This window comes from Tarenaya hassleriana, unplaced genomic scaffold (assembly GCF_000463585.1).
Source record: "Tarenaya hassleriana unplaced genomic scaffold, ASM46358v1 Cleome4, whole genome shotgun sequence".
Classification (NCBI taxonomy): domain Eukaryota; kingdom Viridiplantae; phylum Streptophyta; class Magnoliopsida; order Brassicales; family Cleomaceae; genus Tarenaya; species Tarenaya hassleriana.
The window spans coordinates 232,016-257,981 of NW_010966881.1; the positions used below are offsets into that span (position 1 = coordinate 232,016).

The 25,966-nt window shown below is 38.7% G+C and overlaps 7 protein-coding genes across 12 annotated transcripts; 3 read left to right on the plus strand and 4 right to left on the minus strand.

Annotated features, from left to right (window-relative positions):
* Window positions 1-999: 999 nt before the first annotated feature.
* Window positions 1,000-3,416, minus strand: LOC104823158 (protein SAD1/UNC-84 domain protein 1-like). Of its 2 annotated transcripts, none has more exons than XM_010554589.1 (2): window positions 2,169-3,416; window positions 1,000-1,470 (listed from the first exon to the last, which is right to left on the minus strand). In XM_010554589.1, exons 1-2 carry the CDS (start codon window positions 3,243-3,245, stop codon window positions 1,159-1,161), a joined length of 1,389 nt encoding a protein of 462 aa, XP_010552891.1. In that variant the 5' UTR covers window positions 3,246-3,416; the 3' UTR covers window positions 1,000-1,158. The 2 variants fall into 2 exon arrangements, with proteins under 2 accessions (XP_010552891.1, XP_010552892.1); XM_010554590.2 differs by having other exon boundaries at window positions 1,294-1,453.
* A 1,392-nt stretch (window positions 3,417-4,808) lies between these two features.
* Window positions 4,809-8,700, plus strand: LOC104823159 (coatomer subunit delta-like). Of its 2 annotated transcripts, XM_010554592.2 has the most exons (13): window positions 4,880-4,897; window positions 5,024-5,079; window positions 5,544-5,601; window positions 5,688-5,727; window positions 5,867-6,090; window positions 6,393-6,635; window positions 6,711-6,888; window positions 7,039-7,343; window positions 7,452-7,644; window positions 7,735-7,888; window positions 7,979-8,041; window positions 8,140-8,236; window positions 8,415-8,504. In XM_010554592.2, exons 3-13 carry the CDS (start codon window positions 5,599-5,601, stop codon window positions 8,502-8,504), a joined length of 1,590 nt encoding a protein of 529 aa, XP_010552894.1. In that variant the 5' UTR covers window positions 4,880-4,897; window positions 5,024-5,079; window positions 5,544-5,598. The 2 variants fall into 2 exon arrangements, with proteins under 2 accessions (XP_010552893.1, XP_010552894.1); XM_010554591.2 differs by lacking the exon at window positions 5,024-5,079 and having other exon boundaries at window positions 4,809-4,897; window positions 8,415-8,700.
* Window positions 8,701-9,133: 433 nt separating this feature from the next.
* Window positions 9,134-11,673, plus strand: LOC104823162 (probable protein S-acyltransferase 3). The gene is made up of 5 exons (XM_010554598.2): window positions 9,134-9,725; window positions 9,980-10,159; window positions 10,241-10,558; window positions 10,703-10,924; window positions 11,010-11,673. The coding sequence occupies exons 1-5, from the start codon at window positions 9,600-9,602 to the stop codon at window positions 11,271-11,273; spliced, it is 1,110 nt and encodes a 369-aa protein (XP_010552900.1). The 5' UTR covers window positions 9,134-9,599; the 3' UTR covers window positions 11,274-11,673.
* Window positions 11,565-13,727, minus strand: LOC104823160 (ubiquitin-conjugating enzyme E2 22-like). 3 transcript variants are annotated; one of them, XM_010554595.2, is made up of 7 exons: window positions 13,627-13,727; window positions 12,929-13,006; window positions 12,696-12,840; window positions 12,544-12,621; window positions 12,343-12,455; window positions 12,163-12,266; window positions 11,565-12,043 (listed from the first exon to the last, which is right to left on the minus strand). In XM_010554595.2, exons 2-7 carry the CDS (start codon window positions 12,932-12,934, stop codon window positions 11,698-11,700), a joined length of 792 nt encoding a protein of 263 aa, XP_010552897.1. In that variant the 5' UTR covers window positions 12,935-13,006; window positions 13,627-13,727; the 3' UTR covers window positions 11,565-11,697. The 3 variants fall into 3 exon arrangements, with proteins under 3 accessions (XP_010552897.1, XP_010552898.1, XP_010552899.1); XM_010554596.1 differs by having other exon boundaries at window positions 13,541-13,629; XM_010554597.1 differs by lacking the exon at window positions 13,627-13,727 and adding an exon at window positions 13,379-13,394.
* A 3,051-nt stretch (window positions 13,728-16,778) lies between these two features.
* LOC104823163 (transcription factor PCL1-like) lies at window positions 16,779-18,370 on the plus strand. Of its 2 annotated transcripts, none has more exons than XM_010554600.1 (2): window positions 16,779-17,145; window positions 17,244-18,370. In XM_010554600.1, the coding sequence occupies exon 2, from the start codon at window positions 17,293-17,295 to the stop codon at window positions 18,160-18,162; it is 870 nt and encodes a 289-aa protein (XP_010552902.1). In that variant the 5' UTR covers window positions 16,779-17,145; window positions 17,244-17,292; the 3' UTR covers window positions 18,163-18,370. The 2 variants fall into 2 exon arrangements, with proteins under 2 accessions (XP_010552902.1, XP_010552903.1); XM_010554601.2 differs by having other exon boundaries at window positions 16,793-16,887.
* A 541-nt stretch (window positions 18,371-18,911) lies between these two features.
* Window positions 18,912-20,926, minus strand: LOC104823164. Its single transcript, XM_010554602.2, has 3 exons — window positions 20,665-20,926; window positions 19,268-20,133; window positions 18,912-19,184 (listed from the first exon to the last, which is right to left on the minus strand). The coding sequence occupies exons 1-3, from the start codon at window positions 20,744-20,746 to the stop codon at window positions 19,131-19,133; spliced, it is 1,002 nt and encodes a 333-aa protein (XP_010552904.1). The 5' UTR covers window positions 20,747-20,926; the 3' UTR covers window positions 18,912-19,130.
* Window positions 20,927-21,664: 738 nt separating this feature from the next.
* LOC104823165 lies at window positions 21,665-24,749 on the minus strand. The gene is made up of 5 exons (XM_010554603.2): window positions 24,111-24,749; window positions 23,314-23,426; window positions 22,838-23,209; window positions 22,045-22,735; window positions 21,665-21,924 (listed from the first exon to the last, which is right to left on the minus strand). Exons 1-5 carry the CDS (start codon window positions 24,373-24,375, stop codon window positions 21,857-21,859), a joined length of 1,509 nt encoding a protein of 502 aa, XP_010552905.1. The 5' UTR covers window positions 24,376-24,749; the 3' UTR covers window positions 21,665-21,856.
* Between the last annotated feature and the right edge of the window lie 1,217 nt (window positions 24,750-25,966).

Genomic DNA, 25,966 nt, shown 5'->3' on the forward strand with positions numbered 1-25,966 from the left:
GATTTTGTCTTTTTTTTTTTATTTTTTTTATTTTGGCTGAGTCCACCATTTCTCAGCTCCTCAAAGTCCACAGCCGCCGCCGGAGACATCAAACCATACTTTCTTTATTTGAGACAACAACCCATTATAACCGAGTCCTCAAGTTGGGTTCTTTTATTTAATGTTGGTTAAAAGGATTATTTAATATTGGTTAGAAGGATGATTATGTGTATTTTAACGATCTAAATGAAAATTAAGTATTTTCAACGAATGAATGATATCCATTAGCATAGACATGATGCGAATACCTGAAAGACTCGGATTTTTTAGATTTTGAAATCCATTGTTGATGGATATACGATTTTTGGATAAACATGTCAATTTTTTTTTATACTAAAAAAATGGGTATATGAGCATGATCTATGATTAGGTGTTTTATCCATTATATTATAATACCCCGTTGGGTTGCTAAAATATGTGGTTTGAGAAAGAAGAATGATGAATGTTATAAAAGAATGGATTGTCTTGTAGCGTGGACGGCAGCCAAAGTAGAAGAAACCATGCCGAGTTATGAACTAACTGGTGAAAGACTGATTTCCAAGTCATCTGAGGTTATATATGTCTTGACCCATAAAATGAAGGTGGAGGAAGAGCATTTGGTGTTATGTTATAACAAAACATATATATATATATATATATATATATATATATATATATATATGTGTGTGTGTGTGTCATATTACACACAGTAGGTTTAGATTAGATTGGATTAGATCTTCCCAATCAAAATGCTAAACCCTTTGGACATTCAATTTCAATGTCTATTTAAATGCAGATTAGATAAAACCCTAGTGATATACATATGAAGTACAAGAACAGAAGGTCAGCTTCCAATGACTTTTTCCTTGTTCCCGTTTTTTTTCCATTTAGAGAGAAAAAAAATGAAATAATTTTCACAAAAAGTTATATATCATCATGAACATATAGGCATGGATTGCGTAGAGACCTTATGAATGTCTCTAGTTTCAATAAATTTGGGCAATTTATAAAAAGAAACTCGTTTGTGTTGCCTAATCCCATCAAAAAACAAGAAAGGTAATCACAGAATCGATAATTCAAAACAGAGAGAGAGGTAGATGGAAAGAATGTTACAAAAGGGTACCTGGAGAGTTTTTGTAATCAAGCCCAGACCCTCGTTGGCGAGAAGGAGACGCCCTCTGTTTCACGGCCGTGGACTCTGAACCGGTAGATGCAAGTGTGGAATGCGTTTCCGTGGTTGGACTTGAAGTCCAGTCTGACAGTATCAATAATGCCCGAACGAGCCGAGTCCACAACCTCGAATGTCTGAGCGTTCGACTTGTCTAAGTCATAAGTGAACTCTGTCAGAAGGAACATCTTCTCGGTTTCAGCTGCAGGCTCCATGTCCTGACCTTGGAACCATCCCATTACCCGGCAGTCCTTGGGAGCACTCGACCTGTCATAAGCAACACTCTGGATAGTTTCACGAATGGAAAACAATTAGCGGGGTTTTGCATAAACAACTAAAGAAGAAAATCAACAAATATACAGAGTAGTGATCTTTCTCTTCGGGATTAGTCACGAATGATCCAGTTCTGTGAGCAATGAGACTATCTGGCAATCAATACGTTACCATCTTTAAAGAAAGAAATCTGAAAACTATCAACATCATGATTTTGCTCGTTGCAAGCAGAGGGAAAAGATGAACAAGTCATTGGAAGCTGACCTGCTATTGTATTCTCTGATAAAGGGAGGGGGATCTATCACTATAGGGTCTTACTAGAAACTGCTAAAAGATCCTAATTTGATGATCTAACTTAAATGATAATTGAAATAACTACTCCATGAGAGAACAATCCATGCCCAGAAAAAAAGGAAGGACAGAGATCAGATAAGTTTCTTAACAAAAAAAACACGGCTCGACATCCTAAAGTAGAGTAGGAAATTGAATAGGTCCTCTTCAATGCATATTTCTACAGCTCTAATCAAAATCTCAATATCATAGTATTTTCTGCAGATTCGAGTTACAGACTTTTCCGTGGTCTATAATTCTATATACTCCATATGATTGGAATTAAAGCTCCTCATATTTTCGGGAGCACACTGAGACTAACTATATTGGTATTATATATAATTTGCAGTGCAAGTAGAGTATAAGATGCCAGCATTACCTTAGCAACATGCTCCAACGTGATAGCCTCTGGCATGATCGGTGCCCTTAGCTTGACTTGAACATAGCCATTGCTTCCTTTCAAAGGGAAACACTGCCCCGGCTCTCCTAAACTAGGAGATAGCATTTTAATGGCATTGCTATGGACCCGGTTAGTTCCAAACCAATTACTCCCTTTTCCAACCAGATAAGGGTCTGAATGCTTCATCACGAAAGCACCACCAGACGCTAAGGCATAGTCCACTCGGCCAAGACCATCTGCAGCATGTTTTTCAAGCTCTTTCTCCACTAATTCCCGAGCATAAGCCCTCAGTTCATCGAGGTTTATGTCACTATCAGCAGATTCATCATCCTTACCCTTCTTCAGTTCCTCGTAAATCCTCTCCATTTCATCCTTGGACACCCAGGTTTGACCATTTAGTTCATGAACTGACTTCTCTAACCTCTCGCTCCTAGAATCTATCCTATCCAACTCAGTCTGCAACGCTGAATTTGATTCATCGATCGTCTGCCTCAATGTCTTTGCCTCGCTATCCACCTTCTTGTCGAGAATTTCCACCTGAACCTGAATCATCTTTGTTGCAGTCTTCACGAACCCATCCACATCCGCAATTCGGGCCTCCAATTCCGATAATACGATTTCTGACCCAATGGAAGAAGACGGAGAATTTCCAGCTCCCAGAATCACCTTCCTGGTCAATTGAATCAACCCGGCAAGTAGCAAAAGAGCCGCAAGCTGCTTCGCGAAGACCCTCACCACTCTCTTCCCCCGGGTCTTCTCCGGCGGCTTCGGCGCCGCACCCTTGCGCGTCCGCCGCTGCGCAGCGGCGACATTGGTCCCCGTAGCGGCAGAGTCCGTCTTCCTGACCACCGGCACCGAGTTGCTCGGAGATCTCTCCACAAAGGCCTCGGCTCGGATCAGATCCCCGCTCGAACCAGCGGTTTCCCGGACTCCAGCATTTGCTACGGATTCTCTCTCCGGAAAATCGTGGTTGGACTTCTTACCCCGGGCGACAACCGGCGTCCGGCGAGCGGTCGCCGCCGTGTGGGCAGTGATTGACACCGTTGATGCGGACATCGATCGAATTCGACCACAGGAACTTGCGAAATGATCTTCTTCAAAACCCTAATCGAGACAGAGGGTATGGAGATTGAGAATGAGCAACAATGGCGAGGTTTTGCGAAGAGGTAAATCTGAGTTTCTGCAAATTTCAAATCAAAATCTGAAAGAAAGAAAAAACTGCCTTACTCTCCTCTGAAAACCAAAATTATGGGTTTTAATATATTTCGGTGATTAAATTATCGAGTACCATGGTTGTGTGTGCAAATGCTACAAACAATAACTACCTTGTTTATAATTTTAAAAAAAAACTAATTTAATCTAGAGATTCATAATATTACTATTCATTTTTAATTTCTACCCACGAAAATTTTATATTTTGTAAAAAAATTAAACCATCGTGTGTAGATAATGTATTAAAATTAACAAAGAAGAATAGTTGTTAAATCAATGTTTTAGGCACTTTCCTAATGATATCTTATAGTACAAAATTGAATACAATTAGGCTAGTAATAAACCCAAAAAAAAAACAGCACCTATTTTATTTACACCAAATCAATCTTCTATTTAAAACTTACTATAAAATTCATCAACTATTAATTTTAACAAGAAAACATAAACTATATAACTTGTTTTAAAAATAATATTTCACTTTCAATTTAACTATAAATTTTAATAAAAAAAAACCATCAATTACATAAATTATTCAAAAACATTCTATTTAAATTTGTTATAAAAAAATTATAAATTTTGAATAGAAAAACATATATAAATGATGACATTACAATATTTAAAATTTGTATAAATATTTATAAATATCATTCATTACATAATAAATTTATATCCAAATAATATAGTTCAAAAATTAAATATATTTTATTGATTTCAAATATTATATTTAAAATTTTACCATATATTAATATTATATAGTATATAATTTACATATAAATTAATTATATAAGAGATGATATATATTTTCTAAAGTAAAATAAAAATATGATATTTTATATGTAATATTGTATAAATTGAGATTTTTTATATAAAATAAAGGTATTTTTAGTAAGTTAAATATTTAATAATTTTTCTCAAAATTTATAGAATCTATGTAATAAATATAAATGTAGAATTTTTTTAAGTAATTTAGATTGTTGATAAATTTTTTTATTACAACAAATAGTTGATGACTTTTTTATAATATATTTAAAATAAAAGATATATAATTGATATTTTTTAAAATTAATAGTTGATAAATTTTTATAATATGCATAACTAAATCAAACCGGATTAGATAGATGTATTTATGTCTAATTTGGATTCTGCCCAAAATCAATTAGATACGGTTTTCTAAATTATATATATTATACACACACTAATTAGACAATATCGAGCAAGAAATAAATGTATAAAAAAGGAAACGGAATCTAAAATGATGAAATTGTAACTCTAAAATCTAAATCACGTTTGTTTTTTTCCATAAACCAGATTTAATAAGAAATGGGCCAAAGATTAAGGATTACAGAACAATAGAATGGGCCGTAAAGCTGAGCCCATAAACCGACGCTGCATCTGCCATTTTAGGAACGACGATTGACAAAATCATTTCACTCATCCTCCGATCTTGCTCGGGAAGCTCTCTTGCCATCCTGAATCCTGTTCTCCGGTCGATCCAGGTACGTCACTTCTCCTGCCTGCCGTCTTTTCAATTCGGGAATTCTCGGATCTACATTGGAAGAGATTTCCGTTCCCGGAGCCGCCTGATTCGATTTGGTATTAATTACCCTTTGAATTCTGGCAAGTGATGGCACTGATTCGAGATTGGCTTTTTCTGTCCTGGATCCGTCGGATCTAAGGTGTATGTCTCGGACTTTGTTTTATGTTTTTGTGTTTCGACTCTCGAGCTGTGGATTCTTCGATTTCGTTTGGATTCCTCTTTTCAACTTTACCGGATGCGAGATCTCTTCCATGATCCGTGATTCCTAGAACGATGTATAGGGTACGGCGGAAATGAATACTGCTGGGGAAATCTGAGCGATCAATTCATGCCCAGTTTAATAAGGGAGGCAGAGATAAGATGAATTCTTTAAGCATAGCACAGCTTGATGACTTTAACCATACATAGGAGAAGTCATAAGAAAGCTGTCACTTTCTTAAATTCACTACCTGGACTGAGCGCCATTCTGATAGAGCCAGAGGCAGGGTTATACTGAAACTGGATATCGAGTTTATTCACGCTTTATGATGATGCCACTGAGGCACTGATACACTTTTTTGGTTTAGGGTGCTAACTGGGTTTTCTATATCATTGGTTCTTTGCAGTCCATCCGTGTCTTCCTAGTTGTTGGTGTGGTTGGGATCTGACAAGCCAATCAAAATGGTATGATTTTCGATGCTACGGTTTGTGCAACTTCAATGTCTGGTTTATTTTGGGACCTTGCTAAAGTTTTAAATTGTGATTTATAGGTCGTCCTAGCTGCTTCCATCGTGAATAAATCTGGAAAAGGTGAATCTCTGTTGAGTCATCCATGTCATTCCACTGTTCTCTGTGATTTATGTTACTAGAGTTTAGAGTAGTTGGTTGCAATTTATTCCACTTTTCATTTCTAACCTTTCACGAGTTTCCCCATGTGCTTGTATTTCAGTGCTTGTGTCCAGACAATTTGTGGACATGTCTCGCATCAGAATTGAAGGTCTACTTGCAGCCTTTCCAAAACTGGTTGGCACTGGCAAGCAGCATACATATGTCGAGACTGAGAATGTCAGATATGTTTATCAGCCTATTGAAGCCTTGTTCTTGCTTCTTGTCACAACTAAGCAGAGCAACATTCTAGAAGATTTGGACACTTTGAGGATGCTCTCCAAACTTGTATGCGTCCATCTTCTCCTTTGAATTATAATTTCTTCCAAGAGTTTATCACTGTTTGCACTGGAACTGTTTGGGCCCTGGTTAACCACCTTCAAAGTGAACTTTGCCTTAACGTTGCCTGTTCCTTGCATGGATTGAATCTTTAACGTCCTTGTTGTTTTCTAGTTTATGTTTGAAGATGCGACAGTTCCTTATCTTTCTCAATTTTATTTTTTCTAAAGAGTGAGCTTGTGTTTTTCGAAATTCAAATATTTTTCTTAAGACTAGGCAAATCCATGCAATTTGACTGCTCTTTTTTCTAGGTACCTGAGTATTCCATGTCTCTAGATGAGGAAGGTATTGGCAGTGCTGCCTTTGAGCTGATATTTGCCTTCGATGAAGTCATTTCTCTTGGGCACAGGGAGGGTGTCACAGTTGCTCAGGTTAAGCAGTACTGTGAGATGGAGAGTCATGAGGAGAAATTGCACAAACTGGTAATGCAGAGCAAAATCAATGAGACTAGAGATGTGATGAAGCGTAAGGCTAGTGAGATTGACAAGAGCAAGGTACATAACTAGAATATGCACTATTCTCGTTGTTGTCTCTGTAACTTCTATTAATCTTTTCTGTCCGATTGCCAGATCGAGAAGAATAAAGGTGATAAGGGAGGGTTTATGTCTTTGAGTTCAATGGGATCTGGAAGGCTTGAAAGCAGTTTCAGTGACATGAGCATTTCCAGCGGTGGCGGTGGTGGTTTTGGAAGTGGCTCTGGTTTTGGCATGATCCCAGACGTTGAGCCTACTGGTACCAAAGCTAAAGGTTTGTGCTTGTCTTCCCTCATGAGTGTTTCCGATTCTGATATGTATCAATTCCATGTTTAGTTTGTTTGTTCGTCTATGTCCTGATATCATGTTTAGATTAAATATCTCTGCGATTTGGATGTCTTTTGACGGTGGTAAATCTCCACAGATCGCCCTCGGTCTTCTGCTGTTGCTCCTTCCAAGGGTCACGGCATGCAACTTGGCAAGTCCAAGAGGGCGAGCCAGATGATGGAATCACTTAAAGCAGAAGGCGAAGTCATTGTTGAAGATGTTCAGCCTATAATAGGCCAGTCCAAAGCAGCTGCCCCTCCTCCAACTGATCCGTTCACATTGAGTGTTGAAGAGAAGCTCAATGTCACTTTGAGACGGGATGGTGGAATCAGTAACTTTGATGCTCAAGGCACCTTGTCGCTTCAAATCCTTAACCAAGAAGACGGACTTGTCCAAGTTCAGGTAAGCTCTGTTTGCAAGTGTGTCTGAAGTGGTGTATTCTGAAATCGTCATATCATTCTTTACTATGAAGTATGGACTTGAAACGATGTATTACAACTTTATTTTCAGATCGAAACCGGCGGAAATCCTGGCATCCTCTTCAAGACCCATCCCAACATAAACAGAGAATTGTTTGCTAATGAGAATATTCTAGGTCTGAAGGACCCTAACCGGCCATTCCCCACAGGTCAAGGAGGAGATGGTGTCGGTCTTTTGAGGTGGAGAATGCAAGGAGCTGATGAATCAATGGTACCACTAACAAGTAGGTTTTAAAAAATTAAAGCCCTTTGTCTATTACAGTTTTACATTTGCATGTCTATCTCATTCATGTGGATCTCCTCGTCTTGTGCAGTCAACTGCTGGCCCTCGGTCTCTGGAAACGAGACCTATGTCAGCATCGAGTATGAAGCCTCGTCCATGTTTGATCTACGGAATGTTATTATATCGGTACCTCTTCCTGCTCTCCGTGAGGCACCCAACGTCAAACAAATCGACGGGGAATGGAGGTTCTGAAACTTAAATCGCTTTTCTGGGTTTTATGAAATTGAACGATTTCCTTTTGCTTACCAAATGAACCCATTCGTTATGAATTTCAGGTACGACTCACGAAATTCTGTTCTGGAGTGGTCAATTCTGCTCATCGACAACTCTAACCGCAGGTAACTAACTAGCCATACCATTCGAAAAAAATCCTCAATCCCATCAGCCCTGTCTCTATTCTTTCTCGTCTAACCGATTGTTTAAATCTCTCTGGCAGCGGGTCGATGGAGTTCGTGGTGCCGCCAGTTGATTCATCAGTGTTCTTCCCCATTTCAGTCAGGTTCACAGCAACCAGTACTTACAGCGACTTGAGGGTATATACTCTTCTCAGTTCCCGCAAGCTCTTTCTACACTTAAAAAAGATGAATCAAAGCCGAAAAACATCGATAATTTAGGACCGGAAACCTTGGAATCATATCGTTTTTTCCCCGGAATTTACGTATATGGGATCATAATGTCAGGGATTGAAAACCGAGATATGGATTGATGCAGGTGATGGGGATCATCCCGCTGAGAGGAGGTGCACCTCCAAAGTTCGGGCAGAGGACGCAGCTTACGACAGAGAATTACCAGGTCGTATGAGCATGGCAGATTCGAAAGAGAGAGAACGTTCCTTATCTACCTTTGGCCCTTTCACGAACTTGGCATTTCAGGCTTTGAATTGCCTTTGGTGTTTTTGTATCCAGATTTTCAGATGTCTTTGGGTTATTTTCCAGGAAACATATTATGTATATTTTTGGATGGAGAAGGAAGTTAAAGACTGGTGATTCTGTGTTGTTGAAAAATAGGGTAAATTTCATGTTCGTTGACGGATGTTGTCGTTGGGGCAGTCTCCGATTAGAGAGACTTTTCCGGTGATCGTTTATTTTTTCCGACCGACGGCGGCAGTGAAGTTTACGAGAGAATGGGTTGATGGTCGGAAGAACAGCTTAAGCTTTCAACCATCAAGTAGAAACCGATGAATTGGGGGTGGGTGGATACGAAAATAAATCCGTATTTTCGAATATTTGATTCTGTCTACAAAATGAATATTCGAAAATCGAGTATTCCTCTATTGGTTAAAAATCCAATTTTTTTAAAAAATTTCAGATTCAGCTTTCACTCAGCGATTAACTGTTACATCAACGGAAATCTGCCTTCTCTCCATTATATTATATTTTTTAAAATAGATTATAAAATATTTTTATATTTTTATTTCTGTCCCAATTTAAAAAAAAAAACAATATTACAAAAGATGCAGCACATTGTAATCAATCATGTTGATCCATCCTAGATTTCCCTCGTCTTTTTCATCCATTTTTTTCAAACCTTTTCTCCTAAATTTCCTTTCCTTTCAGTAAATAAATATTAGCGTCAAAAACCCGGAAATTTTGGAAATCATCAGAGGACCGAACTGCATAGCATTTGCCTTCGATGAATTTCTAATTAGGGGAAGAACAACCACGACAGGAAAAAAGAGGGAGGGAGAGAGAAATCCCAAAAACCCATTTTTTTCCTTCGATTTTGTTAATACCCAGAAAAAAAGGAGCAAAACCCAGAAAAAATTTAGAGAAAAAGCTTAGAAATTTGAAGAGAAACTATGAGATAGAGAAAAGGGTAAAGAAAAAAGAATGATTCGAAGTCAGGTTTCACGTTAGTTTTGGGCAAACAGGTGAAAGATGCAGAGAGAGGGGGAGAATGACCACGAAGAAGAGCAGTCAGGTTCATTGTGTTCCTCCCGCTGATCATCATATTGATATGTCGGCTTCCACCTCCAAATCCATCTCCCAAATCAGAGCCTACAAAGTCTGGAAGGGTAACAATGTAAATAACTTTTTCTTATTCTCAATCATCATTTTCTTGTATGAACAGTTTGATGTTTTGTGATGCTTTTTTGCTTCGACATGTTATAAGGATGGTTTGATGATTATGTTTTTACGTTATGAAGCCGAAGATTGTTCATTAGGATCTCTGAATGAATGAGCATTCATGTTCAAACGATTCTAAAGCTGAAAGAAATGTGTTATTAGAAAGTGATATTGGTGAAAGATCTTATGCTTTTGCCTCTGTTTCTTCAGAAGTTCTGCTGTAAAGGGATGCTAATCTTCGGTCCCGACGTGTCATCTCTGTTTCTAACCTCATTCTTGATCGGAGCTCCTGCATTTGCATTCTGCATTAGGATGCTTGTACGGATCAGAAATGGCGACCCGTGGTTCAATTATCCTGTCCTGGCCTGTGGATTTGTCCTCACTTTCTTGGTTGGTAGAACAGATTGCTTAATTTAAGTTCTGCCAAATCCTCAGCTATTGAGCTCCATATCTTCTTGTCTGAATCTACAGGACTTTACATTTCTCTTGCTAACGTCGGCTAGAGATCCCGGAATCATCCCGAGGAATAAACAGCTGCCGACTATGGATGAGGATGGCAGTTCAGATGGTTATATGACCCAATCCATGGAATGGGTGAACTGCAAAACACCGAATCTCATGATACCGAAGACAAAAGACGTGTTGGTGAATGGGTACACGATCAAACTCAAATTCTGCGAGACTTGCTTGTTGTACCGTCCACCTCGGGCATCTCACTGCTCCATCTGCAACAACTGTGTCCAACGCTTTGATCACCACTGTCCTTGGGTTGGACAGTGTATTGCTGTAGTACGTGTTATTTCATTCCTTTTTGCATCCACAATCATAGATTCCAAGTGTTTATTGATCTAACCCATCGTGGAAATCGTGTTTCACTTTCTTATATCCCGAAGAACTGATGAGAGTTTTTGTCGGGTGCTCCCTCTTTTGCAGCGTAATTACCCGTTCTTCATCTGTTTCGTATCATCCTCGACATTGCTTTGTATATATGTGTTCGTATTCTCGTGGTTCAATCTGCTCCGGCAACCAGGCAGACTATGGCAGGTCCTAGCCCATGATATGATCTCCGTCATTCTCATTGTCTATACCTTCGTCGCTGTCTGGTTCGTCGGTGGCCTTACAGTTTTCCATTTTTATCTGATCTCCACAAACCAGGTTAAAGTTCTGACCTTTAGGAAGCTTGTAAGAAGAAGATACCTTACAAATCTCTGTTGTTAATAAAGTTGTTGCCTTTATGCAGACAACGTTAGAGAATTTCCGGTACCGGTATGATAGGAGGGAGAATCCCTACAAGAGAGGGCTACTGAGGAATCTGAAGGAAGTCTTGTTCACCAAGATCCCACCTTCACAGATAAATTTCCGAGCATGGGTTCCAGATGATGACGATATTGCAACAGGCTCCGTCATGTCTGAATTCGACTCGGACGTTAGCACAAACGGGAAATATGATATTGAAATGGGAGTGTTTAGCAAAGGCGAAAATATGAAGAACCATGAATCATGATGACAGGTTGAAGAAGGTTGGAGATGATTCTCCCTGATCCATCTTTCTCTCGTCCCAGCCGGAAAACTGCACAAGCATTTACCTTGGAGAATGATCTCTCAAACTGCATCACCTGTTTTATGTAACTAGTTCATTCTGATATGTACAGAAGAATTACAGAAAAAATTGTTCAGAGCTCACTGTCATGGTCTGGTCTCCTCCGAGTTTGAACCAAACGATTCAGATCACATGCAAGAACACTGGGGAGAGATGAGATGAACTCAGCAAATGGTTGATTAGAACATACCAAAAGGTAAAACGTGATGCTTCCATTGATCATCTTTATTTCCCCGTGGATGAGAGAGTAATCGTTACAGACAATATAGAGACTCTTACGAAATCGAAACAACAGTTTGGGGGATGAGATGAGATACTAACGATATTGTCATAATCTCTTCAAGCTCTTCTTTCGGGCATCTACCTTCTTCTTCTCTGCCTGAACCTTTGCCAAACCCGCTTCCTTTCTCTGCATACCGACCCCTTTCCCCGCTACACTTACCGATCCTGAAGTAGCTGCTGTGACAGCATTAGCCATTTGCTGGTCCTGGCCGCTTGTTGGTCCTCGTTTGACGTCTGTTGTTGAAGTGGGTACCAGGTTAGCAGCATTGGGCATCTCGTTGTTCTGATCAACCATTGTATTTGTCTGGTCAACATTTAGAGCAGCCGTAGATTCTGATATAGCCCCTGTCCTGAACTTAGGTTTTGGTTTGGCATGGATACCTGTGTAAAGCCTGCATTGGATAATCGGGCAGAGATTTCAAATGACTTCACTGGTTCAATTTAAGTTTTTGACACAAAAGAATGAAAGACAAAGCGGTTGGAAGGGGCCATGGATAAGAAGATGACTCACCGAGCATGTTTTGCATATTCATCATAGTTTTCAAGCAGCATCTTGCCAGCCTGTTCATTTAATGCAGACTCCGGAAATGGCTCGATCAGTAAGCACCTCACAACCTGTTTGGCAGGAAAAAAACAGAGGACTTAAGTTTTATCGAACTAATGAAGACAGAGAACAGTTTATGAATCTTACAGTGAGAACATGTCTTAATCCAAGACTGGGATTCCAATCTTTTTTCAGAGTGTTAACACAAATCTCTCCGTTGGTTGCAATATTAGGATGGAAAATCTTCGTTAAGAAGTAGCCTATACATCAAAACAATTCACATTTCAGAAACAACTAAGACGATCGTATCTGTCTCTGGATTAATCCGGTGGTGCATAATGAACAGACCTTTAGGAGGGGAATGAGGAAAGTCGTACGACAAGGCCAACTTCATACGGAAAACACCGTTCTCATACGGAGTCCCCGCTGCAAGTAATCAAGGACAAAAACTTAGTAATCAGCTGTGATAAAGAAATTGAAGGAAGATGATGACCGGGTACCTGGTCCTTCAATATCAGCGTATATTGTTGAAAAATCTTCATCATTTACCACGACTTTGATGCCATCGGGAGGGGATTCATCGAGATTCTTAAGTTCCCTTGCGAGTTGCTTGACAACATTCGGCGGGAGATTTTCGTTACTTGCCTGAGAAGTAGAGAAAGGTATGACAGTGCCATCAAATGAAGAAATTCATGCTTCTTGGAAGTCATATCAGTTCAGAAGATAATATTACCATCATCAAACTAAAAGGGTCCTCAAAACTTGTCCTTTCACTCAGCCACTGGTGTCGATGCCACAAACACTGGAAGCCCTAAACAATCCAATACAAATATGTCACTTCACAACAGATTTGAAACATAATAAACATGCCCTAACCAGACAGTCATGCCAAAAGAACTTCTGACAAGATTAAGACATATACATACATATATATATGTTGTGTGTGTGTAATCAAAAACCAGATTATAGTACGCTGAGAAAATCAACGAGCAAAGTTGGAAAACTTTTGACTCGATGAACAGTCAAGTAACGAATTAACAGAGAGAAGTACATCACATGAGAAATCAAACCCAAACCATGGAGAGAATTGGCATAAAATAAAACCCCCAAATGTGAAGCGAAACGCATCCAAACACAAGTATGAAAGCGAAAACAAAGGCTAATCAAAGAAACTGAAGAAAACCCTAGAATGACTAATCCCGCAAGATTAAGAGGATCTCGCGCAATTGACGAAGGCCCTCGCCCGCTGAAACGGACTCTAGGGTTTTCAGCCTACAACTCTTACGACCTAATCGGTTCGAATTTACAAGCCATGAATCGGCGAAAATTCAAAGAGAACACAAACCCAGGAAAGGTAAAAGGCAAGGAATCGAATCCCTAATCCACTGATTCAAGGAGAAACCGATTCCCCGATGATTGAAACTGAAGTACCTTTCGCGCACAGAGAGAGAGGGGGGGGGGCAAAGAGTGAGAAATGAGATCCCTCTCTCTGGCGTTCGCCTCTCGAAATCATTAATAATGAGATTCAGATTATTAATAATATCTGGAGAGAGAGAATGCGATTTATTATTTGAAATTCTACCATAAATAAAATACCCGATATAATGATTTTTGTTTTATTTGTTTCAGGAATTAGGTTTTAAAATTCATCAAATTTCATATATATTTTTCAGTGTAATATCATTATCTCTATTGTCGTAAACAATGATCATATTTAAGACAATTATTTTCGTATCCGATTCTGTCGGTCGGAACGTGGGGACAAGCCGCTTTTTTTTAAAAAAAATTTGTTGGCAAAAAAAAAATGAATTTTATTTCTTTAATTTGAATAATCATTTTTAAAATAATGGAATTATCGCAGCGTTGTGAATTTCCAGCCTGGCAGTGACCGTTAGGGCGTCGTCGTCAACTAGCCGTTACGGTGTCAGATACTTCATGTTATTTTTTTCCCTTTTATATCTTTGACGCTCCACTCAATATTTTCTTTGGTATAGGCTTCGATTATATTTTCCAAAAACGATAAACACCAAACATTTATACATAAATTTGAAAAGTATATATATATATATATATATCTCTGTTTGGTTTTAAATATTGATAAGACTAGTTGGCATCCAAATCCTGTTCGATTTTATATTTGGTTTCTAAATTTTACAATAATTATATACCTATTCGTTTATTTTTTTTATCAGATTTAAATTTTTATTAATAATATTTATTTAAAATTATTTCGATTTAATTTTTCCGATTAGCCTTTATGTCGTGTTTATCTAATCGATTTTGAAATAGGATACAGTTATATATTTCGGTTCTATTTTACATATTTAAATTGAAATGTTAAGTACGGATTAAGTTTTGATAAATGAAAATAAAAAAAGGTTGAAAATTATATAATCTAAAATTTTTCTTTAGATACCAAAATATATTGGTTTTATGGTTCACATGCATGTAAATATAATCAATCTACACTCTTTTTTTGTGTGTAATATTTTCCTCAAGTTTGGTTTCTTTGGTCAGAGTTGGTGTAAGCAAAAGGGTGAAAATTCGACCAACCAAAGGGCCGAAAAGACGTCTTAGCCCAATTTCATGGCCCATTTTTACGTTTGATGTGATGGCCCAACATATATCATCATTATATATATATATATATATATGACAGAGTATGCATATGAATTGGAATTATGTAATCAAAACATGGAATGAAAATACACTCAATCGGTATAACAACTAAGGAATTAAATAGATGAAGTTTTTGGAGTTTTTAGAATCCAAAAATCTAAAAAAAAATGACTAAAAATTTTGTAAATTTAGTTTTTTTTCAAAAACCAAAAATAAAAAACAAAAAACTAAAGCCAAAAACTCACCATTTGTAAACTTTTTAAAGAGGAAGAAACATATATGCATGCATTTCCATATCCATGGATAATTCTGCCGTTTGATGATCATTCGAAACGTGTATGATTGGGCCAAGCAATTTTCAAATAACCCATAATTTTTTTAGTTTCAAATAAACGTATATATATATATATATATATAATTATTTATTTATGTGTGTGTGCACGCATATAGTTTCAATCACACGCTCACACTATCACACATACAAATATATATGTGTATGTGCGTGGGCATGTGTGTGCATGCATATATACATATACATATATATATATATAAGAAGATATTGAAATGGTGGATTATCTTTTGGAGTTTTTCATATTTTAAAAGGCAGAGTTATCTCGTAATTCCAAGAAAGAAGACAAGAATATGTGCCTCATGGGTCCAATTAGATTAAATCTATATTTCTATAATATCAAAAATAAATTGAAGTTGTATATTGTGGACTATCGAGTATCGAGTCGCACAGATTCCATATTTGGCTATGCGAACTTTTGACTTTTACGGTCCATTTCTGCATTATTGCATTTTTTCATGTCGAGAAAAAAGGAGGCCCAAAGTTTTATATATATGGTTTTAGATAATTAAGTGAACGTCATATCCGTATACACTGTTCTTGTTATATATATATATATATATTCCATAATCGATTATTTTTATATATTTGCTTACAAATGAAAATATAGTCTTGTGAGTTAACAAAAAAAGAAAGAAAATATAGTCTTGTGAATTCTCTCTATCAACAAAAATATCGTATTTTCTGCTGTAATTAAATGTATAATATATCTTATAGACACTATAGTTTACGTGAAATTAATGTCATACAATATATATATATATATATGCATATACACACATACATACATAAATGCCAATTATACACGTTTTAGTTGTTACAACCAAAAAAAAGAAATTATAATTTTGTGTTTATTAGATATATGTATAATATAACATTGTTTTATGTATCTCTTTCTCCCATCTCCCAAGCTCCAAAAGACGCAGGCATCGAATTTTTCTAATAAGCAATAAAACACCAATAGTCAATCGCCACGTATAATTAAAGATAAACAGATATCTTAATTTAATCGTGTGGTTATAACAATATTAAATATCAGCATTTGGAGCCTTCCACCAAGTCAAACCCATTTTATTTAAATATCTAAAATTTCGTTATATTCAGTTCTTATTAAGAGAAATTTATTTATTTTTAAAGTTAGTTTATTCATTTTTAGTTATTTTATATTCGGTTTCAATTTAATTAATTTAATTTTTTAAAAAGTAAATATAATTATACCTTAACACATTTTGTTCCATCTTATAAACATAAACCAAAACATCTATTCTTGTATCCAATCATCAATAATCAACGATACGAAAAACTGAGCTTATTTTTTTATTTTCATTAATTATTGTTATTTCAATTTAATATGATTTCAAAACGCAACAAGTGGGGGGTCTGCATCTGGGAGTTTAGTTTCTGACAATGGAAGTGGACATCACGCGCCCATGTAGGCGTCGAATCTAATGATGTTTTGAACGGAGAAAAAAAAAACATGCAAGAAAGAATCTTGCAATGTCTCGATCTCTAAGACCATCAAAATCTGGAAAAAAATAATAATTGTAATTTAGGGAAAAAAAATCTTCGCAATCTATCAAACATAAAATTCATAATAATAAAGGCATCTGAAAATAATAATAATAGTGTTATAGTTCCCTCATCATCATCATCATCATCAGTCATCACCATCACAGGTTAGAGATGATGAAAAGCTGAAACATAAGCCCAAAAAAAAAGCTAAGGTAGAAGATCCACCTCGAACCTCTCTCCACCTTTCTCCTCTCATCAATCTCCTGATTCCTCCTTCTTCTCGATCGAATCGAGCTTATTGCATTTGGGTATTGGCCGTTTCAGCTGAAGACTCGTTCATTTCTTGCGCGGTTCTGGGTTCAATTCGGATCGAATCTCCTCGGAAATTCTCTGGGATTTGTTTTTTCTTTTTTCGGGTAGACTGTGATTGTCGGGTGATCTCTATCGTCGTTTATCTCATTGGGTTTCTGGTATGGGAAGCAAAGGCTGTACCTTTCCGTTGCTTTCTCTCCTTGATTCTCTGTCGATTTTTGGACGTCTGTGTTGAAAGATTTTCTGGGTTTATCAGATCGGCAGGTGAACTTCCGAGTCTTTCGCTTATCGGGTTTTGTCTGAAGATGAGGGAGGAAGAGTCCAACTGGTTCGCCAGATGGGAAGAAGAGCTTCCGTCCCCAGAGGATCTCATCCCTTTGTCCCAATCTCTAATCTCTCCCGATCTCGCCCTCGCCTTCGATATCCGGAGCCCTAACCATGGAATCTGCCATTCCGGTCACACCCACCACCAGACCACAGCGCACCAGCCTCCGCCGCCGTCTTCCCAAGCCAACTCCTCCGCCGATTTCGCCGCTGACTCGGCGGATCTGGGCTCAGGAGCCGCCGGGGACGAGTCAGCTCGGACGTTGAAGCGGCCTCGACTCGTCTGGACACCCCAGCTGCACAAGCGGTTCGTCGACGCAGTCGCTCATCTAGGAATCAAGAACGCGGTCCCGAAGACCATCATGCAGCTGATGAGCGTCGACGGTCTGACCAGAGAGAACGTCGCCAGCCATTTGCAGAAGTACCGTTTGTACCTCAAGAGAATGCAGGGCTTATCCTCCGGCGGCGGAAACGGCGGAGTTTCCGGTTCTGATCCGGCGACCGACCGTCTGTTCGCAAGCTCACCGGTACCTGCCCATTTCTTGCATCCGACAAGGGCGGCGAGTTCGGAGCATTTCACACCGTCTTTTGTCCCACTGGCGACATTACAGCAGCAGCAGATGACCGCCGGGAGCCACCACCTGCAGCCCCCGCAGTTCCACCACCGGCAAATGGGCCATTTCGAGAACTCGTTCTTGGCAAGGCAGACACAGCAACAGGCTCAGAGAATGGCTGCGCCATTGCAATTGCACAGTCCAGTGGGGGGTAATAGCTATGCAGAAGATTTGGAATCTGCAAATGCAGGAGGAGGGAGGACGGTGTTGACTCTATTCCCAACTCGAGACGATTGAATGTTTGGTGAAAATTTTGTTAAAGAACACTTCACTCAAATCGGTTCTCTGTCTTTGAACTGGAAATGGCTCTCCTCGGCCAGTTTGTATAAAAAAAACGAGTTCACCACGTATATTCCGCATGGAAGGAAGGGACACTTACTAGATGTGCTGTAACTTTATTACCTGATCATGTTCCTCAGTTTCAGTTTGGTTTTTTTCCAGATCAGATATGTTCTTAACCGAGTTCATTTGTGGCAAATGTACTGAATTTGTATGTACCTATATTTTAAAAAGATATATACTTTTTTAATAAAAACTATAACCAAACCGAATCGGAATTGAACCAAATATAATATAATAACTAATTAATACCTATTTTAATAAAACCGAAAAAACCGAAGCGTACGCCTGTTCTCCTCTCCAACCCTATGCATGCTCCTTCGCAAATATTCGACTTTTCATTGATTTCGTTGTCCGTTGAGTTCTCGCCGTTTCATGACGCATTCGGGTTTGAGTACTCTCGGAAAACTCAGATACTCGACCCGTGTCCAGACATTGTACGTACGAAAATGAAATGCCAACATACATTCGCAGTTCCACGTTATAATAACCGCCGAGCATACGTTTTTTCAGCCCTCACAGTTTCTTTCCCGAGTAGTAGGGAGAGAGTTAGGATCCATGACACGCAACGGTTGGTTTCTGGACTAAGTATTCAGAATTCAATATAAAACCCGAACGGTTATAATTCTTCTACAACAGAAACAAACGAACCGAAACCCGAATAATCCGCCCCAAACAACAACAACAACAACACATTAATAACAGAGTTTCTACAGAAAACAGTTGCAGAACATAACATGCAGATGAGTAGAAGAAGACTTAGGTGATGTCTGTAATATAAGATCTCTCAAAATCGGGGCTAATGTTCGGAAAATTCCTACGATGGCTATCGATAAATGGATGGGATACAAGTAAATGGATAGACATTACCGGTTCTTCTGCAGGTATTCGAAGCTCAGTGGCTGCTGGCAGAAGGGCGCCTGCAAGAGATTTCCAGTGGAATTCAGATTCAGACAGAAGACAGGACTGATTGTCAGGGAAAAAAAAAGAACAAGAGAATTACCCGAAAAGCAGCGTGTCCGAAGTGCTGCTGGTACGACTGTGCATACATCATCGCGGTGTTCGGCCACTGTATATGAGTAGCTGAGTTCCCCATCGGGGTGGAGGAGAAGGGACTCATTGGCGGGTTTAAGGGGTGAGAATAGTTCAGATTAGCTTGAGTTATTGGGATCTGAGGTAATAACCCATCGTGAAACAGAAGTTGAATCGGTATCGCGGAGAAATTTTGACCTGAGGGCATAACCCTAACGTACCTTCCATAGCTCCGGTCATAGTCAGGGTCAAACTGATCCTTCTCTCTGTCTCTAATGATGGCAACCCGAGATATTCCTCCAGATTCCCCGATACTAAGGTTTTTCTCGGTGCAAACCGAAAGATTCCTCGCCACTCCGGTCTCACTTCCATTCAGAGGCATATGTTTCCCATCTCGTGACGAGGAATCATCAGAATCCGAACCGGTAGGGCTGTTAAATATACGAGCCCGAGCCTTATCGTACTCCTCCTTTCTCTCCTCAACACTTCTCGTAACATTCTGATGCACTCCTCCTGCTCCAGCACCTTCACCCCATCCTCTGGTCGGTCTAGGCTTGATCGCTATTTTCATAACCTCAGGTTTATCGTTTTCCGGCTGCTTAGCAGGAATTTCGGACAAACAAACAGAAGGGTATCGGATTTCTGCAGTTTTTCTCACGAGAATTCTGTTCCCAGAGCCATCTAAACCACCATCCATGGCCATGGTTACCAATCCATAATGCTGAGCAACACGATGAGCTGCGAGCCGGAGGTAAGATGTCGGATAATGCTGGAACTCGAACTGATCCTGCTCGGTGTTTCGTAAGAATTTCTGTACCTCAAGTTCCATTCGCAAAACTTGCAAAAAAAACACATGTAAAAAAAAGGAGTTTGAGATTACAAAAGAAATAAACTTCGTTCTTTCACCAATATTTTGAGTTCATATACTGAAAATGTCTGTAGATTCTATGAAATTACTTGATCGACAAGTGGCATTAGAGAATCAAGAATATGCTGAATCATTGTCAAATCAAATCACGGAAAATGGGATTAGATGTAACAAGCTTTCGCGTTTCAGCTTTTGATGAGCTGAGAATAAACGATAATGATTTCCAATCGAGGGAAACAAGATGAGACTATATAAGCCATGGATCTATCATCAAGCAGCATGATGAACCGTAATTTCTAGACAGAACCCAGAAATCGGAACGAATAATCCGAAACCCTAAACAGGGTCCAAACAAAAGGAAACCCAAAATTCAACAATTCCGTCAAGAACCCTAGATAACTACTACTACCGAGAAACGGAATAACCAAAACCAGATCAACCCACGAACTGAAAAAGCAAATCGAATCATGGGTTCGGGAGAAAATCAGGAATTCACTAACTGGTGAGACGATGACGAGGGTTCTGAAGAGCCTCAACCAGAAATGGATCCACCATTGTTTCCTTCTCGCTCAGAGCAGCCATGGCGCTTCTCTCTCCCCCCCTGTCGCCCTTGTTTTCCTCTTCTCTACTGGAGAGATAAGAGAGACAGGGAGATTTCAGAAGAAGACAGGAGAGAGAGAGAGAGAGAGAGAGAGAGAGAGAGAAAGCCAAACGCAAACACTCGGCCGATCTCCTCTCCCTCGCAACAGATGAGAGAGGAAAAGTTGAAGCCTTTAAGATGCTTTTATAAATAATGTAATAATGATCGTTTGTCTTAATTCGATACTTCCTCGAAATTTAACAATTTTTGCCTTTACAAAAAAAATCTGGAATTGCCAAAAACAAAATAAAGGAAATAAACTTAAAACCTGAAAAAAGCAAAAAAAAAAAAAAACAAGTCCCAACTGTCTGAGACGTTCAGCCGCTTTATTTGTTCCCCCTTAGATATGGTTTGGTCGGTCCGACCATTGGTTGGTTACCATTGGCTCATTCATGTTTGTTTTTAGAAATGCCACGTTCATGGTGTCACATACATATACACACACACACACGTATATCACTATAAAATCAAATTAAATATCTTATATTTTTCAGTATATTTATTTGTGTCGCCGATAATAACTTTTTGGAATATATATATACTCATGAATATTTTGTATGCGTATAAGATATTATAAAGGAGTTACATTTTGTGTTTGCGTTCATATATTGCATCATGTATAACTAATAATCATCTAAAGTAAGCAAATATATAACATATAGTTTGAAAATTATGGTCAAATTTAGGAACTAACAGCACGATAAAACGTTGCAGTCTGATCTTTTTTTCAAGTTATATTTTCCATCATTACACCCACCAAATCCATCACACAAAATAAATAAATACAAAAGAGAACAATAAAAATATCTTACATTTGTTATTTTAATTTTAATTCATATCTTTTTCTAAATAAAATGACATGACAGTAACATTGGTCATAATATTAAAATTTTGATGGATTATGTACATTCAGTGGGGGGGCACACACTCTTTTTGTGTGGCACATACCCATAACAAGGCCTCTTCCGGTTTCATCTGAATTCGTTTATACACTTGGCTTGATTTCAGAAAACTTTTCATCTATAACTTACAAGACACATATAGAACCCCCTTCATGCCACTGCAGCCACCAGGACGAGCAAGACGATGGTCCATTCGACGGCTGACGAACCCGCATTTGCTGCCATGCCCGGAAGAAGAAGAAGAACCAGAAATAACGAAACGGGAGTCAATGTAAACTCGGGTATCTCGTGAAATCGATGGCAAAGCAATGTATGTATGTATGTACGTATGTACTCACATGAAGAGGGTGATGGCGAGATCGGTGCAACTTTGTCCGAATGCTGATCACTTGATTGGCTTTCGGCCGGCGGTTGAGAATGAGCAAACACATGTGGCAAAGGGGAAGGGCTCGGGACTAGACGAGAATTCGCCGCAGGGTTTGGTGCTGGCAGGTGCAGCCATTGATGAGGGGGCAGGGCAGGAGGCCGAGGAGAGAGATACGGTTCTGGAGCAGGAGCCAAATGAGGATATCTCACCCGGGTATTTCCTCTTTTTCGTCTTCTATTCCCGAATTGGCAGGGCGGAGGTGAGGATGGAGCTTTCGTATGTGATCCTCTTTTGGCAGCAGGTGCTGGTGAAATCAAGGGTGCCGTAAAAGGGCTAAGATGGTGATGGGGATGATCATGGGGATGGTGATGGTGATGGTCATGGTGGTGGTGGTGGCCATGGGGAAGAGGGGAAGGTGCAGGAGAGTTAGTGCCTCTGTCACTGGTGCTGTTTGGTAAGATGGAGGAGAGACGAACTTGCTTGACCTTACCGAATATGGTATGGTTCAGACCGAGGTTTTTCGAGCGGGACCCAGTGATGGTGTCGGCCAGCTGCTTCACCCTCGGCCTCGAATTCCCAACTCTAAGCAGAACCGAGGAATGAACGATTGTCGGTGGAGACACTGTTGATCCATCCGAGTTCGACAAGCTCACAAACAAGTTCTGCATTAAAAATCTTGGACATTGCAACTTAGACATGCAGAGAAAAAATAAACCTAAAAGGGAAAAGACAAAGAACACAAAGGATCACAAGGAAGGACAAACCTCGTACGGTGCTAGATTCAGACCCTTCTTTAGTTGACTGGTAAGAGCATCGAAATTTATCTGAATCTGGTAAATAGAGAAGTTAAGGGTGAAGTTGAATAGAATCTGGGATTTCTGCAGAACAAATGCTTGTTGCGGTGGAATCACTGTAATTCCTCCCGGGAACTTCAGCACTTCGAAAAGGGACGGTTCCCCGAACAAGGATTTTGTTAGCTGGAGAGGGGGTTGATTTATCAGAAAAGATTCAAAGTTTTCCCTGATAGAATTCAAAGACAGAGGAGATATCTCCTGGTGTTTCACGTCGTGGTCAATCCCGAACATGACCTTCGTTGTGTTCGATCCAACCCAAGGCTCAACAGACAAGATAGTTACCTGTTCCATTCATACAAGGTCGGGTCGGGTCAGAACAACAGGAGCGGGATAATACACGCAATCATGAACAAAAAAACACACAAAGGAAGAAAGACGAAGGGTACTTTGATGGAATCATAGCTCATCTCCTGAAAGATATCGTCCTCGAGCTGAGAAATACTTCGATCCAGGAAAGAAGCCGGCATCTTGACGCGAAAACTTGCTACTATTTCATGATCTGCACAAATCTTAAAATGATTCAGAAAAGAACTCAAGATTGATAATAGACTATTCTTTCTTCTCTACTCTTATCAGAAATCTAAGCAAAACATGTAACCCTAGCACGAAGGCATACTGTTTTCTGAGTGATTCGACCCAATAAAGCAGGTTTCCTTTTGCAGTTGCCAAGAATAGAAACTTCAGAGCTTTCCCATGGGATGAACACTATATATATATATATATATATGCGTGTATATATATGCACAGAAGTTAAAGGTCTTCGCTTTACAAAGCCCCTTACCCAAAATGTCATTTTGTAAATGAAGCTCGATGTTTGAAACTATTCTTTAATGTTTTCCCAAACGCATGTAACGGACTCTGCCCGTTTCCTAGGTGAAAAGAAAGTGGCCAACTTTGAACAAATACGGTAAGATTTCGATCCGATTTTCTTCCTCCCCTGGATTCTAGGAAAACCCTAACAGTCTCATTCCCAGATACTAAGAATGGGATTATACAAACAGAAGGATCAAAGATTTAGGACAGGGAAGACACAAATGGGTTTTTTTCCCCCCCAGATGCAGAGAGTGGTGGTCGGATTCTTGGTCGGAAACAGATACTCTCCTCAGCAGAACCAGACAAGAACAGAAACAACAAGTGGAAACAGTCCGGTCGGAATCCGAACGAAACGAGAGAAACATCTCACCTCTAAACCTGGGATCGAGATCTGAAACCTTCGGATCTGTGTCGTAACGGAACGGAGGCAACCAAAACAGAGCAGAGAGAGACAAGGCGATGGCGAGAATCAGCACGAAGAGACATCTGAACCCGACAAGCCCCGAGATCCAACCGCAACCGCAACCGCAGCCGCCGCCGCGTCTCCGCGCATTTCCCTCCGAGGAGCCACCGGATTCTTCTCCGGTGACAGCGACGCCGGACGACAGATTCCGATCATCTTCGGCCTTTCCCATGGCTGAGCATTTAGGGTTTCGTCAACAGAAGCCATAGCAAGAGCTCGAACTGAAGCAAGAACAACGAGTATAATCACAACCCTCCTGATCGGTGGGTACAACCATTTTCAGCTTCTGAGGCAATGAAGACCCTAACGAACCCAGAAGATAAGAAACCAAACAAAAAAAACCCCAAAAAAAAAGAGGAACCCACGAATTCGAGAGAGAAAGGAAGAAAAAGGCGTTGATGAAATTGGAATCGGTGTTTTGTCTCACTGCATTGCAGAAGACGCTAAGGAGACAGAGATGGAGTGAAGTGGATTCTTTCCTCTCTTTTTTTTTTTTTTTTGCTTATTCTTTTTCGGGTGTGAGGGATTCGGACAGAAAGAGATTGGAGTTGAAGGAGATAGTGGTGGTTTATCTGTTTTCCCCATTTTCGAACCTCCATTTCCTTTCTTTTTTAATTACTTAATATAAGTAATTAATAGACTATAATTTATAACAATACTATATCAGCTAAAACTATTTAATCAATTTTAAATTTTATTTTTTCATTTATTATTTCTAATTTATGGTGAATCTTAGAACTAGCATTAAATAATTTTATATTCTAAAATCTAACCTTAAATTTTAAATCTTTAATCCAAAACTCATTCTAAGCTTTAAAATCATAAACCAAAAAAAAATATTAACTCATGAATTTTATAAGTTAAATTTTATTATTTTTAGAGTGTAAGATTTAAGATAATAAAATGGGAAGAATATTAAAGAAAATAATTAAAATAATTAACAAATAACAACACTGAGTTGGGACAATATTTAATAGATTAGAATCTTTGCTCAAGCTGGGGAGAGAGAGAGAGAGAGAGCCGACAGATACTAAACCCAACCACTTATCTTTCCCAAGGGTAAAGGAACAGAGTCTTGAATTATTGTTATCATTATTATTATTGTCATTGTTATTTTAGTTTTTATATAATAAATGTACATATAGAAACATCCAATGCATTAATACTACGTGTTGAAATTATAGTTCGGGGTAGGTATATTATCTGATTTATATAAAAACCATAAAAAGTATCAACCTTTCAAATTATTTTTTTCCCTATTTTTTTATTACAGTGATATTTGATTCTTTGTATTATTTTTTATTTTCGAAATGATCCATAGACAGTTTCATGCCATCCGTACAAAACTCTAAATTTATTTCCTTTTGTATTTATTCAGTCGACAAGAGTTTCATCCATATTCAAATTTTAAAATATAAATAAGTATTTAGATTTATATATTAATATATTTTATATTTGCTCTCTATATTTTTGTAACTAAATATGTGAGCAATGTGGGCGATCCACTTTCCAAAATAGATCTCTTCTAATACAAACTTTGGTCGCATGGATATATTATATTTACTTACAATGTTGTATAAAATTTATGCCACATCAATTGCATGCAGTGACTTTTGAATCTAAAACAATCTAAGACGACCTTAGATCTCATGTCACCTATTTTATACCAATTTAGAAGTTTGAAAATTGTTTGGATTAATTTTTATTAGGATAGCCATTTTGGTTTGGTTGTATTTGGATTCGGTCATTTCACTTATAGAAAA